Genomic DNA, 19,384 nt, shown 5'->3' on the forward strand with positions numbered 1-19,384 from the left:
TTGAACTGTTAAGAATGTTGGCTGTATTTTATCAAAACAAACACAACCCCAGAGACTTTTTGGAAGTTCAACTACTCCTGTTGGGCTTTGGAAGTTCTCTGCTGTTGTATTTTGGGGTCACAGGTTCACTGAAGCCAAGTTCCCGTCTAGCTTTAAAATTCTCCTGGTGTCTGGTTTTGATTCATACTTCCATCAGAGTCTTAAAGACATGAAAGGCATTCTGAGTAAATCTGTGGCTATCACAAATCCAAGAGGAATAACTGATTCATTGGACAACCATTTCAGAATGAAAATTAGAAAGATGAAATCAACCAGGGATAAAAGTAAACATTTGCATTTTGGTTATTACAGTGAGAGAAATCTGGCTTGATAAAATAATTTATTTACAATGTATTTCATTATACTTTGTCCTCAGGAGCTTTTTAGTAGCTGTTAAGAGATGCACCAAAAAATGATTGTATTCTGCAGGAGGAGGAGGTAGCAGGTGTAACCTCACATACAAAGAGCAGTTAAGAGAATAATGCATACTTAGCTCAGAAAAGAGCAGTTTGGGGAAACTTAAAGAGTCTGAGCAGGCATGATGCACGCAATAGTTGCACTGGTCCACGTGTCCCCAAAGAGCAGAAATCCAACCAGTGGGTGCAAACTAAGAGCCCAAGCCCAATAATCTGAATTGTCCAACATTCTGAATTCTCTACAACTTCAAAAATTAGTCTGTCTAAATACACAAGCAGAGTCTGAATTTTAATGGGTGATCTGTTGGAAGAAAGGGAAGACTGTGTCACCTACAACACATTTTAGGGTTTGAAATAGCCTTTGAACTCAGGCCTTGTGAGAACCAGTCCAGCATTTTCTTTATTACCCCATGTTGCTCAATCACTCTGTTCATCCTTAAACTTACTTTTGGGATGCTGCAGTGCTTCATCAAAATTATGCCATGCATCAGAATTTGCGCTCTGATTGTCAGAATCACATTTTGTGGGATGAACACATGCTTCTGTGTTTTAAAGAGATATAAAATATCAGGATTTCTCTTAGAGCATTTTTGTCATAGTTTTAAATTACATATCCAGTAGTGTGGTGAATTTTTTTGTTGGTTACAGGTAGAAAATGAATTGATTTCCTATGTGCATGATGGTAGCGAAGCACTTCTTGACAGTTTCATCATCTTTGCAAATAGCTCAGAGCTTGGAAAACAGAGTTTGCCCCAAACTCTTTTTGTGACTGTTGAATCAGTAAATGATGAGGCTCCAGTAATAACAGCCAATAAAATCCTCCAGGTAAGTGCTCCATGCTTTTGGATTTATCATAATAATACAGGGCTACCTGCTTGATTTTCTTTTGTATTATTTCTGATGTTAATAAGATATATGACTATGTATGTATAGTTGACATATTCCAGCTGGTTTTAAATAAAGGTTAGTCATACCAGGACATTATGTTGATTTTGGCTTGTGCTGTTCTAAACCAGTCATCTAAAATGTTATTTTCTAAGTGACAAAGGATCTAGTCCACCAAGCTACAACTTGGTGCAACATACCCATAATATCTAGCTGGTAGTTGACACAAAGAGAAAAAGGATCTTTGGAGAGTGGTGTCCTGGCAGGTGACAGAGAGGGACAGGAAGAAAGCAAAGAGAACAACAAAGAAATAAGGAACAAGAAGCCTTTGACCTTGATTTATAAGAAACTCCAGCACCAGCTGGATGATTATGCCGGCATACCCAGGAACCCACCAGGGGCTAATCGAAATAGAAAATTTTGCATTGTTAAAAATCGCTGGAGTTTTTGTTTTTATTTGCTCACAATAATTGGATCTGGGAATAGGCTTTTTAGTGCTTTTTTTTTTTTTTAGTGCTTTTAATTCTATTACAGCTTGTTCGTTATGCAGCCTCTACATTTTAAGTGAAAAATTGATGATGGCGTTTTTAGACCTTTGGAACCCATTCCTTTATCTTCTAGTTGACTTCCCAGTCATTGCCCAGGTATCTGGGGATAATGTGTTCCAACCGGTCAACCGTGTGGGCCTCCCCCTCTGTTTTCAGCTTCCTTTCTCCCTCTCTCCAGACTTATTTTAGTACCTGTTGACCCACTCTCAGCAAAATGATTTGAGAAGTAGGCTGTGGGCTAGTGTGATGAACTGTAGGAGTCAATCGTTATTAAACACAGTTGTAAAAGTTTGCATTTATTACTGAGTAGAGTACTGTTCATCTTCCATGCTGGTGTCATTTTCACAGCCCTACAAAGGAACTGCTGTGATTAATACCCTTGTTATAGATGGGAGTGCTGAGGCTCTGAGCAGTCTCAAGGGAAGGTGTGGACTTGAAGCCGAGCATGCCCAAGCCTGACTCTCTCACCACTGTGCTCTGCCACTTCCCCTCTTACCCATGACTGACTCAAGCTCTCCCAGTGTGTCTTTGTGATCAAGGGCTGTCTTATTAGTGAAGAAAAATCTCCAGAGCTTTTCTTCCCCTTGTTCCTACTAAAGTGGACTTACAGGAATAAGTCTGAAGCAGGCGTATTGACACCTCCGTGTGCTCAGGAGCCTCGGCAGAGGATCTGAGCACTTTGCTGAGTGATGCTGAACTGCGTGGTGAGAAAGATCCAGGGGAGGGACCGAGGCTCTAGAAAGAGAAGAGCTAGAGTTGCCTGGGAGAGAGGAGGACCAAGGAATTAGGTAGTGAACTCTCAGGCTTCCTTATGGAAAGGAACTGAAGCCCCGCTGTGAGCTTGGCATTCAGTTCTGAGGTACCATCAATTGTAAGAGGCACTATCAACTTAATAATAGCTTTAGTATATTTAAATGTACTTGTCAATTTAAGATGTTCAGAACATTAAATTGTGAGGAGAAAAAAGTGTACCCTAGACTTTGTCTTCTCTTAAAATTAGGAAAATATAGTCTGCTGGGAACCTTGCTTGCTCAAGTGGTTTGCCCAAACCTCTTGCCCCATCCCTGATTCCAGTGTTTTTCTCAAAAAAATAATAATAATAGCTGGGAGCAGGGGCCATTGCCTTTATTCCTGCTTGTCCCCCTTGATAGCCTGGATCCAGGCCAGGAAAGATGCAACTTCCCAGTTTTGAGTTGTGTAGTCATTTGACACTGGCTCTTTCTGAACTTATTTTTTATATATCTAGTAAGAAACTCATTTCTGCCATGAAAGTTCTGGATTAAAGTTAGGAGACCAGAGTTGAAAGCTTGTAAACTGCCCAATTTAAGCAAAATTTCCCCGGGCCTCAGCTGAGCTTTCAAAGAATTGATGCTTTCAAAGTGTGGTGCTGGAGAAGACTCTTGAAAGTCCCTTGGACAGCAAGGAGATCAAACCAGTCAATCCTAAAGGAAATCAACCCTGAATATTCATTGGAAGGACTGATGCTGAAATTCCAATACTTTGGCCACCTGATGTGAAGAGCTGACACATTGGAAAAGACCCTGATTCTGGGAAAGATAGAAGGCAAAAGGAGAAGGGGTCAGCAGAGAATGAGATGGTTAGATAGCATCACCAACTCAGTGGACATGAATTTAAGCAAACTCTGGGAAATAGAGAAGGACAGAGGAGCCTGGTGTGCTATAGTCCATGGTGTTGCAGAGAGTTGGACACAACTTAGCGACTGAACCATCTCTGGGCTTCACCTTCCTCAATAGCAAAACCATAAGCATGTTTCAGGGTGGGGTGTGTGAGTGTTTATGCATGTGTATGTTTTCCTTGATCATCTCACAGTCCCGCCCAGCTCTAACATCTTGTGATTTTTATGACTGTAAACATTGTTTGACACTCTCCAGGTGAAGCTACACTTGGATGGATGAAGGGGCTATTGAGCTTCCATTTTCTGTTGGATGGAATCATTCCAGGCTAGACTGGGGGAACCTTTTCTCTGGGAAACATATGAATAGTTTTGGTTTTAAAGTCAGTGTGTCTAAAATCTGGAGGTGACTAGGTATGACTGTAAGACATATTAACTAGTCATGTACACATGTAGAAATCGTTTTGGTAGGATTTACTTGGTTATTTTAAAATGGAAGAAATTTCAAGAATTTGTTTCTGCGGTTGTAAATGGTGGTCATGGTGCTCTATCAATGAACATCTTTCCATATCAAGGTGTTTAGGCTTATTTGCCAAAAAATGATTTTTTTGTTGTTGTTTAAATTGTGATGATTGTGAATTAGAGGCTTTCTAGATTTCACTGATTACCAGTCATCTGGTGCAAAACATATTAATAGTGCCAGGACTCCTTAAGCATGGGTGTATTGCCTGCTCTGGAAGCCTAGCTGGACCCTGGTCACCCAACCTTCTAGACATGTTCCTCTCATAGATGCTTCCCTGACGACCCAGCCGAAGGAGCAGTGTGCCGTCCTCTGTCCCTTGACCCTGCTGTATTCTCCTTTGTAGTAAACAAATATTGTTTGTCTCCTCCCATAAACGTAAGCTCCATTGGGAAGGGAATTTGCTGTCCCTTTCCTGTGGTGGCCTCAGTGTCTGGCACAGTCCCTGACAAGTAATAAGGGCAATAAATTTTGACTATCTAAGTGCTCCATGGAGCTTCTGTTGATTGGAGAAGACCTTGACAGTATGTGATAAACAGAGTGATGAACTGTGGTATGTTTTCACAGAGCACTTAAGGGGACAGGGCGCCGTGGGGTCAGAGAATGATGAGCTTGCAGAGAGCATGGTGAGGGAAGGTCTTACCAAGGAAGGGACATTTGAGCGGAGCCCTCTGTGTCAGGGGTTCCCAAGCCCTCTACAGGTTTGTTGGTTAGAGGTTAGCAAGGACTCATAGAACTCAGCATAGAGTCAGATCATGGCTAAGATTTATTTCAGTGAGATATATGAAGCAAAATCTGCTCAGGGAAAAGGCACGTGGGGTGAAGTCCAGAGGAAAGGAGGTCAGGCTGTAAGAGTCCTCTCCCAGTGAAGTCACACAGGATGCACTCAGTTCTTCTAGCAGCAAATTGTGATGATGTGCAGGAAGTGCTGTCTGCCAGGGAAGATCATTAGATCCTGAGTACCCAAGATGTTTACTGGGGGCTGGAGCTCAATAAAAGCAGGCGCCCTCTACCTAGTATGTACCAAGTCCCAGATTCCCAGGAGGAAAGCAGGGGTCCAGCGCAAATTACATTGTTTGTGCTGTTTAGATACACACTCTTATTATTTTAGGAAAAGGTTTGTATCAGTACAGGAAACTGTTTAATAACGGAGTTCCCAGATGCCAGCCAAGTACCGATTTGCACACAGGACTTCCTAAGGAAAGGCAGTCTTAAGCCTACTTTTTCTGAATAAAAGCCAGAGTGAGTGGGCTCAGGTGGGGGAGAGAGAAACCATATGAATGTTAGGAGCACAAGCAAAGGATTCAGCTAGAGCAAAAGTTGTGAGTCTGTAGCAGGTCTGGAGTGTTTGAGAACATGAGAAGCTCAGAGTGACCGGAGCAGATGGAGGGAGGAGAGTGGTCAGCCATTAGGTTCCATGGTAAGAGCTGACTGCTGGGCATAAGGACCCCCTGTACTAGACCATTTAATTCCACTAGGCTTCAGAGGAGATGGGGAAGTGGGCCAGCATTTATTGAGCCCCTACCAGGCTCCATTCTAGACGTATCACATGTGACTTCTCATTCATTGTGCTCACAGTCCTTGATGTACAATGAGGATTGCAGTAGATCTGGGCGCAGAAAGGTTAAGTTACTTGACCAGGGTCATACAGTTAGTAAGAGAGTGAGTTTTAAGCCCAGATGGTCTGAGCAGAGTCCACTCTGCTATCCATGATGTGAATGATCTAGTACAGTGTTTTAAAACTCCAGGTTTCAGACTGTTCAAAGTCTGTGAAATTAATTGAATGGAACAGGACCAACATTTTAAAAACAAATTAAATAGAATCAAATAGAACAGGTAGCATCAGAATGCACTGTGTGTAGCAAGGGCAGGATCGTTATATGAAACTTTTGCTTCATTTTAAACACACACACATACAAATACACATATATGTTCTAGGTTGTTGTGTAAAAAGTATCCCTCTCTTTGGGTGTTAAAGAACATTGTATGCCACTGATCTAGCAAATCTAAATGTTTTGATATAGGCAAATCACTTTTTAAAATTACTCTTCCTGTTCCTAGGAACACCTGACCTTTGACAGGTTGAGTCAAGTCTTAGAAGTTCATTTGTAGAAACTTCTGTCTAGCAGGGACCTGGAAGTGGATACTGGAGGGATGTAACAGAGTTCAGCCTGTAACAACCCCCCACCCCACCCCACCGCCAGATACCCCTTCATCAGGGGTATGACATGCAAGAAGTCTCTGTGTTCAGGGGAGGGGGCATAGAATGTCACTGTAAGCTTTGAAGTCTCCCTGTGAACACTGTCATCATAGGCCTGCCTGCTGGTTCAGCCCTGCCTGCCCATTTGCTGCCCATCTGCCTGTACCGTCCAGCAAGAAAGGAGACAGGAATGGTCAGACTAGGTACATTGTCTGCAAACATGGCTGATTCACTTTAGGTACTGCTCTGTAGCCCAGAGTCATGGTGAGGAGGGCATATACAGAAAAGGAAGAACATCATAAATTATAAAATTTTAAATATTAGGGAAAAAAGGGATGTAGACCAGAGTATATAATGACAACCTTCCTTTTCTGTTATATATAGTATAATGTGAATGAAATTAGTTTAAAGATTTTAGAAGAAGGAAATCTTGAGCCCTAAAATTTTATGATATAATTATAATGTCTGCTATCAATCTCAGTATAATTTAGACCTGATGAAAAAGAGCCAAGAGGCAGCTAATTTTGAGAGCCTGTGTTGGCAGTTTATGACATCTAAGATATCCTTTATTTTTGCCCCTAATATTTTTTTTTATTGAAGTATGATCTCTCTAGCATATCCATGACAATGTGTAATAGCAATGACAAATGAACACAGAAAACTTCCTGGAAAAACTGTGTGTGTTGAACATATTGCAAAGTGTTCTCCAAAATTGACAACTTTTAATAAAATTAAAGAGGTGCCACATGTTAGGCTGGTTCACTTTCTGAAAATTAATATATAAAGTGTATGCATTTCATCAAAATAGTAAAGCTCTGGGAGTACTTTTTCCAACAAAATAATAATTTCCCCAGAGCTATGGTTACTAGTTACTTCTCTCTAGGGAAAATTTCAAATGTAGGGAATTATTTCAGGCAGTGATTTTTCTTTTCCTAGATTTCAGAGCATGGGAAGCAGTAATAATAACTATAATTTACATAATCATAAGAAAGGTAGTACTAAAAAATGTTCTAACCATTAAACAATTGCACTCATCTCCTGTGCTAGTAAGGTCATGCTTAAAATCTTGCATGCTAGGCTTCAGCATTATGCAAACCAAGAACTTCCAGATGTCCAAACTGGGTTTAGAAAAGATAGAGGAACCAGAGATCAAATTGCCAACATTTGCTGGATCATAGAGAAAGCAAGAATATTCCAGAAAAACATCTACCTCTGTTTAATCAACTACACTAAAGCCTATGACTGTGTGGATCATAAACTGTGGAAAGCTCTTAGAGAGATGGGAATACCAGACCATCTTACCTGTCTTCTGAGAAACTTGAATGCAGGTCGAGAAGCAGCAGTTGGGACCCTGAATGGAGCAACCGATTGGTTCAAGATTGAGAAAGGAGTACAACAAGGGCTGTCTGCTGTCACCCTGTTTGTTTAGCCTATACGCTGAGCACATCATGAGAAACGCTGGGCTGGATGAGTTACAAGCTGGAATCAAGATAGGCAGGAGAAACATCAACAACACCAGATACACGGATGATACCACTCTAATGGCAGAAAGCGAAGAACTAAAGAGCCTCTTGATGAGGGTGAAGGAGAGTGAAAGAGTTGGCTGAAAACTAAATACTTAAAAAAAACTAAGATCTTGGCATCTGGCCCCATTCATGGCAAACAGAAGGGGAAAAGGTGGAAGTAGTGACAGATTTCCTTTTCTTGGGCTCTAAAATCACTGCGGATGTTGACTGCAGCCGTGAAATCAGAAGACTATTGCTTCTTAGCAGGAAAGCTATGACACACCTAGACAGTGGGTTGAAAAGCAGAGACATTGCCGATAAATATCCATACAGTCAAGGCTGTGGTCTTCCCAGTAGTCATGTATGGTTGTGAGAGCTGGACCGTAAAGAAGGCAGAGCGCCAAAGAATTGATGCCTTCAAACTGTGGTGCTGGAGAAGACTCCTGAAAGTCCTGTGGACAGCAAGGAGATCAAACCAGTCAATCTTAAGGGAAATCAACCCTGAATATTTGTTGGAAGGACTGATGCTGAAGCTGAAGCTCCAGTATTTTGGTCATCTGGTGTGAACAGCTGACTCATTGGAAAATTCCCTGATGCTGGGAAGGATTGACGGCAGAAGGAGAAGAGGCTGTCAGAGGATGAGATGGCTGGATGGCATCACCAATGCAATGGACGTGAACTTGGGCAAACTTTGGGAGATGGTGAGGGACAGGGAGGCCTGGTGTGCTGCAGTCCATGGGGTCGCAAAGAGTCGGACACGACTGAGCGACTGAGCAACAACAGTCCCTGATGCTTACATTGCCCTTATTCTGCTTCTAATGTTGTTCTAAGCATATTGTATTTATTTACTCATCGAATCTTCAACAACTCTATGGGATATGGTTTTTATTTTAAGGATGAGGAATCTGGGGCACAGAGAGACTGAGACGTTTGCACATGATCAGAAATGGAAGAGCCCCTGGTAGACAGTAGTGACAGAGGTGAGGATGTAAGTTTTCACTTGTAACCGTGACGCTCTACTGTCTTCCTTCATGGTTATAGTTAAGAAGCCCAAGGACCTGAGAAAGTAGATAAAGTGAGTTTTACTGTTATTTCCATTTTCAAAAAGAGAAAGCTTCAGAAATGAAGTGAGTTGCCCAAAATAATCAAGTTAGACAGTGGCAGAATCTGGGACAAAAACAGTCCTAAATGTGAATTAATAAGGCCTCTGTATTATGAAGCGTTCTTCAGAGAAAGAGAACCAATAGGGTGAGTGTGCGTGTGTATTTATTTGTTGGTTTATTATAAGGAATTGACTTACGTGATCATGGAGGCTTCCAAGTCCCAAGATCTATGGGCAAGGGGGCAGGCTGCAGATGCAGGAGAGCCAATAGTGTGAAGTGAAGTGAAAGTCGCCTGGCCAGAATATGGGAGTGGGTAGCCTTTCCCTTCTCCAAGGGATCTTCCCAACCCAGGGATCAAACCCAGGTCTCCCACATTGCAGGTGGATTCTTTACCAGCTGAGCCACAAGGGAAGCCCAAGAATACTGGAATGGGTAGCCTATCCCTCCTCCAGCAGGTCTTGCTGACCCAGAAATCAAACTGGGGTCTCCTGCATTGCAGGCGGATTTTTTTACCAACTGAGCTATAAGGAAAGCCCCATGTAAAGGCTTTCCTGGTTCAAAGGCAGTCAGGCAGGAAAGAATACTCTTTACTCAGGGAAGTATCAGCCAGTTTGTCCCACTCAGGCCTTCAGCTGATTGGTGAGGCCCTCTCACCTGAGATGGGGCTTCCCTGGTGGCTCACACAGTAAAGAATCTGCATGCAATGCAGGAGATCTTGGTTCAGTCCCTAGGTTGGGAAGATCTCCTGAAGAAGGGAATGGCTACCCACTCCAGTATTCTTGCCTGGAGAATTCCATGGACAGAGGAGCCTGGCAGGCTACAGTCCATGGGGTGACACAGAGTCAGAGGCGACTGAGTGATTAACACACACACACACCCCCCTGAGAGAGGGGAATCTGTGTTATTCAGCTCATTTAAATGTTTACCTCCTCCAAAAACATCCTCATAAAAACACGCGGAGTAGTATTTGACCAAATATCTGAGTACCCTGTGGCCCAGTCAAGTTGACATATAAAATTAACCATCGGAGTCTTCAGATTCTTTTGCTGTCTTTGACTTTATTTATTTATTTATTTTTTTTATTGATTGGCTTTCTCCAAACTCCCGAAAACGCCGCGGGGACCGGACTGAGCGCGGGAGGTGGGGAGGGCGACCGGAGGAGGCGCGCCGCCTGTCTTTGACTTTAAAACAGCATTTTCTCAAGACCTTCAGACCATCCCACATGACCCTCTCATCTTACTCTCCTTACATCTCACTCTCCTTACTTATCATCGGAGCTTAGAGGAGGTGGCATGGAGAGTCATCTACAGTCTGTGTGGGAGAAGATAGCGGGCGGACAGGGTAGAACTGCTGAGGGCATCTCAGACTCTGGATGGGAGTTCAGAGGCAGGAATCTGAGCATTCACCACTCAGTCCCAGCATTCCAAGCACACTCCTTTCTCTTGAAATACTTTAAACAACATTGCTTTGAAGCGCATGACCAATCAGTGGTGGTACAGGAGGTAATTTCAGCATGACAAACTGGAGCTGGAATTTGATTAGACTGCGTGGGGTGAATCCTTTGCATTTTCCTCTGACGTATGTTCTCCTGAGTACTTTTGTACTCAGGCATGACCAGTGATTTTCATGCATGCTTGATAAAATGTATTGGTGTCCACAAGGGGGCTTCGTTTTTCTATTTTTCACTTTTTGCTTTCAATGATACTGTACATTTTGTTTTGTTGTTGTTGTTGATACCAAAAATAGAACTATTTGCTTGTTTCTGATAAGCACTTGCCATCACTGTAAAGATCTCTGAGAGCTATGGACAGTGGAGCAATGAAGGCAGCAAAGTCCAAAACGGTGACTTGGAGGCCTGAAGGCCTGGAAGGATCAAAGAGTGGGATAGTCCATTCACAAATATTTCACATCCCTCTTGAAACTCAAAACAAAGGCCTGGGTTTTTAAGTATTTGGATCATAATTTGGATATATTAGATCATTTTTCTAAATCTAACATCCTGTTTAAAAGTGAATTAAAAAAATACATCATTCCAGGTTCAAATGTTAATTTTTTCAGATATTTATTCCTTAAGCCATTGTTTATTGGGCTTTGGATCACACTGCAATCTGAATCAAGTTTGGAGACTTTGTTTTCTTGTCCCCGCCCATTTGAAGTTTCTGTTACCAAAGACTAGGCATTAAATCAGGTCTCATCAAAAGCAATGGGACTTTTAACTGAAGCAAATTTTGTTTGAGTGGAAATGGAGAACTGAGGTTACTAGCTCTTGTTTTGAGTGGCAGATTTTACATTGGTTTTGGAAGATGATATATTCTAGAGGCAAGAGGGGCAAAACAGTGTTTCACAGAATAGTAACTACAGTGGAAAACATGCTTCATCCAGCTTTTGTGTGCACCACTGGAAAAAATGAGTATCTACGAGTCACAGGAAGAGAAATGGCAGTATATTTCCAAATCAAGTTCCTGAAGAAATGAAGATAAGATTCATATATGGATTTAAAAATGTAAAAAGTGCAAGACTAGGATGATTGGGCTTAGAATTTTGTTAGGCAGTCCAGCTTGTATATTTTATAGAAACTGTAGCCTTTTCATGGATTAACTGAAAGCCAAAACTTACAATTTGACATTAGGTTGATTAGTATTTCTGGTAGCTGTTAAAATTGATGTTCTTAGAGTTTGGGGCTGAAAAATCCTCTGTGGGCATATTCCAAATGCCAAGACATAGGAGCATCCATTGGCAACACAAACATTAAACAGACAAACTACGATCCCAAATTCTGGAGGAATGCTGTGGGATGAAACAGAATGTGCGGTGCATACTGTAGAATAGCCAATTCAGGTTATCAAAGGGGAAAGAGTGGGGCGGGGTAAATTAGAGTATGGGATTAACAGATACAAACTACTATACATATAATAGATAATGAGGATTTACTGCATAGCACACAGAACTATGTTCAATATCTTATAATAAGCTATAGTGGAAAATAATCTGAAAAAATACATACATATATATAACTGAATCACATTGCTGTATACCAGGAAGTAACACATTATTGTAAATCTCCTAGACTCCAATATTCTTTTTAAATTTGTGTGTGTGTGTGTGGGTGGGGGATTTTCCTTGTGACCTACAGGCTTAGTAGTTGTCGCATGCAGACTTAGTTGACCTGTGGCATACGGGATCATTTCTCCAACCAGGGATCAAACCCTGTGTTGGAAGGTGATTAACCACTGGAACACCAGTTAAGTCCCTATACTCCAATTTTTTTTCAAGTTAAAAAATAAAAAAGAATAGTGTCAAGAGTGATATTATACTCCAGGTGACTTTTAAGTAATATTTAAAAATCACATCCATTCTCAGAGCCAAATCTGATGAAGAAAGATGAGTAACATAAAGCTATTATTTATTGGATGGTTACTCTGTGCCAGGTAAAACTTGTTCTGAGTACTTTACATGCTTTATATCACTCATTATACATAATAATTCTATTATGCCTACTTCACTAATGAGGAAATTGAGGCACAGAGAAATTGAGAAATGTGCCCAAAGTTTCATAGCTAAAGTGGCATATCATTTCTGGTAGAAAAATGTAGAAATCCCGTGTAGTTTCTGATCTCCCTTTCTCAAATTCTGTTTAGTCATAGTTAATTTCACAAACTGCATTTTCTACTGAGGAGAACAGCCTGTTAGACCAGAGCAATTACCTCCTAAATAGTTTAGGATTGAATTTTTAAAGAGTTGGTAACAAGTGTAGAAGAGGATAAGGTTCTTGTCAGAGAGCAGAGAATGACACATAAGCTTAGAAATATGCACAGTATTTTTGTGGGAGGACTTTATAAATACAGAGAGAAATGTGAAAATCTATTTAGTGATAAAGCCGCCGCCTTTAGTGTTGGTGAAATGTCACATGACCATAGGATTAGAGAAACCCCAAGCAGCACGATTCCATGAGATGTAATGTGATGTCTCAGCAAGCACTTTAAACTCAGTGGCCCCAGTGGTAAAGGACCCACCTGCCAGTGCAGGAGACAGAAGAGACACGGGTTCAATCCCTGGGTCGGGAAGATCCCCTGGAGGAGGAAATAGCAACCCATTCCAGTGTTCTTGCCTGGAGAGTCCCATGGACAGAGGAGCCTGGCAGGCCACAGTCCATGGGGTCGCAAAGAGTCGGACACGACTGAAGTGACTTTTGGGGCTTTGGGGATTTCAAAACTGAACGCCTTCTCTTGCTGCCCAGGTCTGCGCCTGCCGCAGCTACCCTCATTTCGGTTGATGGTGATTTGGTCCTTCTAGTTGCTGAGACCCAAACCAGGTCCTTTTCACCGTCTTCCTTCTTCTGCACCTTACTACACCTAGCTTGTTAGAAACTGTCGACAGCACCCAGAATTTCCCCGCTTCTTCCCTCCTTTCCAGTGCCCCCCACTCTCTTCTCTCTGCAGGATTATAGCACGCGTCTCCTAACTGTTGTCCTGCTTCTATCCTTGGCCTCCCACACTGTGTCCTTGACACAAGGCCACAGGGGTCTGTTACCACTAAGCTGGCCCAGGTTATGACTCACCGAAAGCCCCATGGTAATTCCTGGTTGCACTCAAGTGAAGCCCAGGTGGCCTTCAAGAGCCTGCAGGATTGACCTTGGCGGCCGTGTCGATGTGCCGCCTCCTACTCTTCAGCTTGCTAGTTCTGGCCCCGCCACGCTGGCCTCTGCTGCTCCGCAGCCGGCCGAGGCTTGCCCGCAAGCAGGGCTGAGCTCTCTTCCTGGTTGTACTTCCCCACGTGTCCCCATGGATCCTCCCTCACCTCCTTCCAGTTCTTCTCAGATAAGCCTCCTATCTAACCTCTGAGCATCTCATGTTGCTTCATTTAAAATTTGTTTACAGTGCCTGTGACTCTCTAACAGACTGTGTCATTTATTTCTTCATTATTCCTAGCATTTCTTCCCTGTATCCCTTTATCCTCTGCTGTTGGAATGTATCCTCCATGAGGACCGGACTCTTTTGTATACTGATGTATTGCAAGCACCAGAACATTGCCTGGGATATAGCAGATGTTCAAAAAAGGATGATGTGTTGAATAATGTAAACAGATTTTAAATACAAATGGAAAAATAGAGACTGTTACTCAGAAACAACTGCAATAAGCACTCACCTGGGCTTCCCAGATGGCTCAAGTGGGAAAGAACCTGCCTGCCAATGCAGGAGATGCAGGCAGGAGACTTGGGTTTGATCCCTGGGTTGGGAAGATCCCCTGGAGAAGGAAATGGCAACCCACTCCAGTATTCTTGCCTGGAAAATCCTATGAACAGGGGAGCCTGGCAGGCTACAGTCCATGGGGTCCTGTAGACTTGGACACAACCAAGCAACGGCACACGCACACAAGCAGAGTAAACATTGCAAGGCCATGGGGACTAGGTATTTGTTTCCCGGCAAGATGGATAGGATAAAGGAGAATTTTTTAAAAATGTATTGTTTGTGTTCTGCCCTCAAATATTTAAAAGCGAATGAAATCATTTGCTTCTTAAAGTAATGAATAGAAATCCTTAAGTCAATCCTATGGGGTAGTTTCTGTGATTATTTGAGATTCCATATGGAATGCTTAGCATATACCAGCCACACAGACAGTACTTAGTAACCATCAACTTTTATTGCTTTTGTACTTTACATAAATGCATATGCAGTTTCAATTATTAGTTTTGAATAAATAACAATGAATCCTGTTTTTTTTATTGAAATCTCATAAATTAAATAAACACTACAACATGCTCTGCATTTCATCTGGCATTTAATTATATGTCTGTTTTGAATTAAGACTCATCATGGTTTAAAAACGTGAGTGAGTTGCTCTAGTTTTTTTTTCTTTTAAGTCTTTGTGCAAGGGGCCGGTGTCTCATAGCTATTCAGTTTACTGGTGTTATGTGATTGGAATTTGTGCTCACAAGATGTGTGATTCTTTCTTTTTAAGGTGTGGGTGAATTCTGTCACTGAGATTACCCGTGATGAACTCTGTGCAGTGGATGGGGACTCCTCCCCACAGGACCTGGCCTACTTGGTCTCTCCACCCAGCAATGGACATTTGGCTCTCAAGTCCATTCCTGGCCGTAGCATTCAGAACTTCACCCAGGCTCAGATCAACGAGGGCCAGCTAGTGTTTGTACACAATGGTAGGTAACTGAGAAAAGCAATGTGAAACTAAAGTGCGTTTCAGTCAAAGGTTAACATGTAGTCACACCTAATAGCTGCTGACGGAAAACCACAAGCCATCTAAAAACCTTGCAGACTGTATAGTTTTTTTAAAAAGTGACACATTTTAGTAAGGCCAGTACATTTAAGCTTACATTTGAGTAAGGCCAATAATAGCAAACATCAGAGGGTACCTATAACTCATACTTGGCTTACTCACATTCTCATGTGAGGTGAAATATGTACATTTCAGATTCTTTTCCGTTATGGGTTATTGCAAGATATTGAATATAGTTCCCTATGCCATATAGTAAGTCCTTATTGTTTATCCATTATATATAAAATAGATAAATGTAAGCTTCTCAGAGATCTTTTTCCTGACCGCCCACTGAAATCACATCTCTTCCATTTATCGCTATCCCTTATTCTGGCTACCTTACGTTCTAGTATAGACTGATTCGTTCATTTTTGTGCTGTCTGTCTTCCCCACTAGAGTATAAGGGCTAGAAGAATAGGATCTTTCTTTTGTTTGCTCTTACATTCTCAGCACCTAAGAACAGTGACTGGAACGTAGTAGGTGCTTAATAAAAATTTGTTGTAAGAATGAAATCCTATTGATACCTATTATGTGCCGGGTAATGTTCCAAATGCTGGAATACATTGGTGAACACAACAAATGCATTTATTAAATTAATGAATATAAGGATGAATGAATGGATATAACTGTAAATCTAAGAGACCCTGATATTAAAAGGCTTTGTTTTCTTCCCTCTGGTCATCAGTAAATCAATAAGCCACATCACCACTGTACATCTGCAGGAGGGGTGATCTAGCTGGCCTCTGTTTCCTGGCTGCCCTTGACAGTGGTCAAAGAGGGCAAGCTGCCCATTCTCAGCCACAGGAGGAAGTGGGGGGAGGAGGAGTGTGAGCCTGGGGTGCATGATGGTAAAGCTAAAAGCTGTATCTTTCCAGCCACTTTTAATTACCTTCTTTGAAAATAAAGAAAACAAAGATAAAAATCTGCTAAACTCAAAGGTAGTAATTTCCTGATTATCTCTGCAGTTAAGTACAAGGAATTCCCAGATAACCTGAAAAGCATTTACTATGTGACTGCTCTTATCTAGTGGTTCCAAACCTGTAGCCTGGGGACCTGTTGAGGGTTAGTTTTATTGCAATAAAATCGTAAATCTACCCACATGTGTAAAAGCGTTGTTTCTAGACTGAATGATCTTTTCCACATGTGTTTTATTTTTTAATTGTATGCAGTTGTTCTCATTAATATAATAAAATTCATTTAAAGGGGCATTGAATTGATAGGATGTTTCTGCCAATTATGTGTGGTTTTGGTTACTAGATACTAAAAATCCAGGTATTATTAGGCAAGGGCCTAGAAGTTTTTTATCTCTATGAAAGGATTGTCATATGTTCAAAATAGTGAGACCTGCTTTAGAGACTTGCACAGAGAAAGTTTAGAATTTCTAAGACTAAGCAGTGTGCAGTGGGAAGGAGTTACTGATTGTCTGGCATGTGCTAGGCACTGCAGGAGATACAATGACAGGACCCATTTCATTTAATCAGCAAAAGTTTTCTGAGTGATTGGGAGTAAACGATCTCGTTATAGAGATGAAGAAACTGAGGCCCAGAAAGATATAACTGGTCCGACTCCAAAGCTGGGCTTTCTCTAGTAGCTGCCACCCATAGAAGGGCAGAGTAGTTTGAAGAGTTGAAGTTACTCTTTGCAGTGAAGGATTGAAATATAAATTAGCTCTTTGGATTGATTTGTTTGTCAACTACCAGGTCAATATTTGCTTTTGGCAAATAGAGAAAATAATTTCTCCTAAAAAAGCAGAAAGGAGAGTTAAAGTCAAGCTCTTTGGAGAGTCAATCCATCACATTTTCTAAATGGACCCGGAGGCAGTAATAGCCTTCAAAGTGGCAGGAGCCCAGCTGCAGATGAGCCACTTGCTGAAACCAGCTGGTTCTCCCTGCTACATCTGTCCCTCAGCAGCCCCAAACAAAGGCTTAGGTTTAGTTAGTCTCTCTTAGCATTTATATCTGCAAAGTGCTCCGCCATTAATCTAATTCATTATTCCACATAACAACCTAAGTAGGTCGATACAGCCAAGAAGTGGGGGGATAAATGATTTGAGGTTGCCCTTCTGAAAGTACTGTTAGGTCAGGAGAATCTAAGGTTATACAATAAAATCCACAGGTCACTTTCATGTTTCCCTCCCTCTGTCTCTTTGGTCATAATTTGTATGCTAGTCAGTGTACCTAGTACACTATTCTAGTATTCGTTTTGCTATAATTCCTTTGGATTCCATTTACATTTTGTTACCGAATTCATGAAATGTTCAAACTGCCTAATAGCAGAAAACATTTTCTCCATAGTTTCACATTTAATTAAATACAGCTTTCAAAGTGCTATTTCTAGTAAAAAGGAGCAAACAAACAAAAATAATATTTGGCTGTGCGCCTCTGTTCTAAATTAAGCAGACCCAGAATTCTTTTCCTCTGTTTTTTTTTAAATATGGTGACTCCAGTGTATTGGAAAAAATGTTTAAAGGCTGTAACCTTTTATTTTGAGGAGTCAGAACTCTCTGGGTTTGCTTAAATAACAGAGACTTAAGAGAAGGTTAAGTCATCAACCGGCCTTTTATTAAATCATGTTATTAAGGGAGTACTTGTAGGTAATTGCAGATCCTGATCATGCCTCCTTTGTTCCTTGCCACATGTCCCTGAGGGCAACGAGGAGGGCATTTCTACCCATTACATGATGCAGAGACCTGTGGGCTGCACATTTACTCCTGGATGAACTATTTCAAAAGGCAAGGGGACTGTGATTGTCATGCTCTCTGCGTGATGATCTTGCCTGGTGTTTTGGGAATCAGACCGGTAAAGCACTCGGGGGAACAGGATCAATAGGGGGCCCGGCCCAACTTCTATTTCACACATAAGTTAATTTATAACTTTGTTGATGTCACTGATCTCTTAACAGAAGTATGAGAGTAGAATTGTCTTCTTGCAGGAATTTAACAAAACTGGGGCTGAGTCTTTCTCCATTTTTTCTCTTTCCCCTCTTAGCAGGAAACAGAGATAGATGAATAATGGGAAAGTATTTGGGGGGAGGGGCTGTGTTATTTAATTCCCTCTAGTTTTGATTTTCATTATCATCAAGTGTTATCAATAGTTCAGAAACTGCTAAGGGATGCATGTGTGTGTGGCATCCTTGTATTACTTTTACTGGTATAAATTGACTCCAAGATAATAAAATACAGGTAATCAACATGTCTGAAATTTTTTTTTTAATTTCTTGGAGGTGACATCTTTGCTTTCTTTTATTACTTTCAGGAGAGGATGAGGTGGGAATATGCATCTTAGACCTTTATTGGTATTCTTTTCATTTTGTGTTTTGGCAGTATTTGATTTGATCTTGGTGACCGTAGTAACTAACTCTCAAATTGATAGGAGTAGCTTTGGAGGGAGATTAGGTGGGAGAGAAGGTGAAAGTGGGTGGCTTTTGCAAAATGACCAGACTGACCAGAGTGTAATTTCTTCTTTTGAAGGAGCAATGTCAGGAGGCTTTAATTTTCAGGTTACTGATGGTTTGAACTTTGCACCACGACAAATTTTTAGCATCACAGCTCGAGCTCTGATCATTAGCTTGGAAGTAAACAGAGGACTGAGCATCTTCCCAGGTAAGATTTTAACTTCATTGAGTGTTTGGGTTTAAGTGTTTTTCAATTAATAAATTGAAATATCATTTAATATAATATCTTTATAAATATAGAAAGTTCTACCTGCATGGTATAAAGTATTATCTTTTACTATAGAATGACTTTAACAACAGTTACAAAGTCCCAAAAAGGATTGTCTCTTTGCAGGAATTTAACAGAAGTAAGGCTGGGTATCCCCCACCCCTGTCCCTCCTCTTTCCTGTTCCTCAGAAGAGGGCATGCTGGTGAAGGGCAATGGGGGAAGCAGTTTTTATGGTCCGTGTACACTTTTTTCCTGTACTAGCCTTAAGTTCACTTCAGTTCAGTCGCTCAGTCATGTCCAACTCTTTGTGACCCCATGAATCGCAGCACGCCAGGCCTCCCTGTCCATCACCAACTCCCGGAGTTCACTGAGACTCACGTCCATCGAGTCAGTGATGCCATCCAGCCATCTCATTCTCTGTCGTCCCCTTCTCCTCCTGCCCCCAATCCCTCCCAGCATCAGGGTCTTTTCCAATGAGTCAACTCTTCGCATGAGGTGGCCAAAGTCCTGGAGTTTCAGCTTTAGCATCATTGCTTCCAAAGAAATCCCAGGGCTGATCTCCTTCAGAATGGACTGGTTGGATCTCCTTGCAGCACACAG

General features: G+C 41.6%; 1 protein-coding gene across 1 annotated transcript in view; it reads left to right on the forward strand.

Annotated features, from left to right (window-relative positions):
• LOC105001048 (chondroitin sulfate proteoglycan 4-like) overlaps positions 1 to 19,384 on the forward strand; it is a 62,398-nt gene that overhangs the window by 9,867 nt on the left and 33,147 nt on the right. Inside the window, exons 4-6 of the mRNA XM_010857163.1 lie at positions 1,104 to 1,280; positions 14,808 to 15,006; positions 18,592 to 18,723. Of these exons, the coding sequence (XP_010855465.1) occupies positions 1,104 to 1,280; positions 14,808 to 15,006; positions 18,592 to 18,723 (508 nt within the window). The remainder of the gene's footprint in view (positions 1 to 1,103; positions 1,281 to 14,807; positions 15,007 to 18,591; positions 18,724 to 19,384) is intronic.

The sequence above is a fragment of the Bison bison genome, unplaced genomic scaffold (genome assembly GCF_000754665.1).
Source record: "Bison bison bison isolate TAMUID 2011002044 unplaced genomic scaffold, Bison_UMD1.0 scf7180017864378, whole genome shotgun sequence".
NCBI lineage: Eukaryota > Metazoa > Chordata > Mammalia > Artiodactyla > Bovidae > Bison > Bison bison.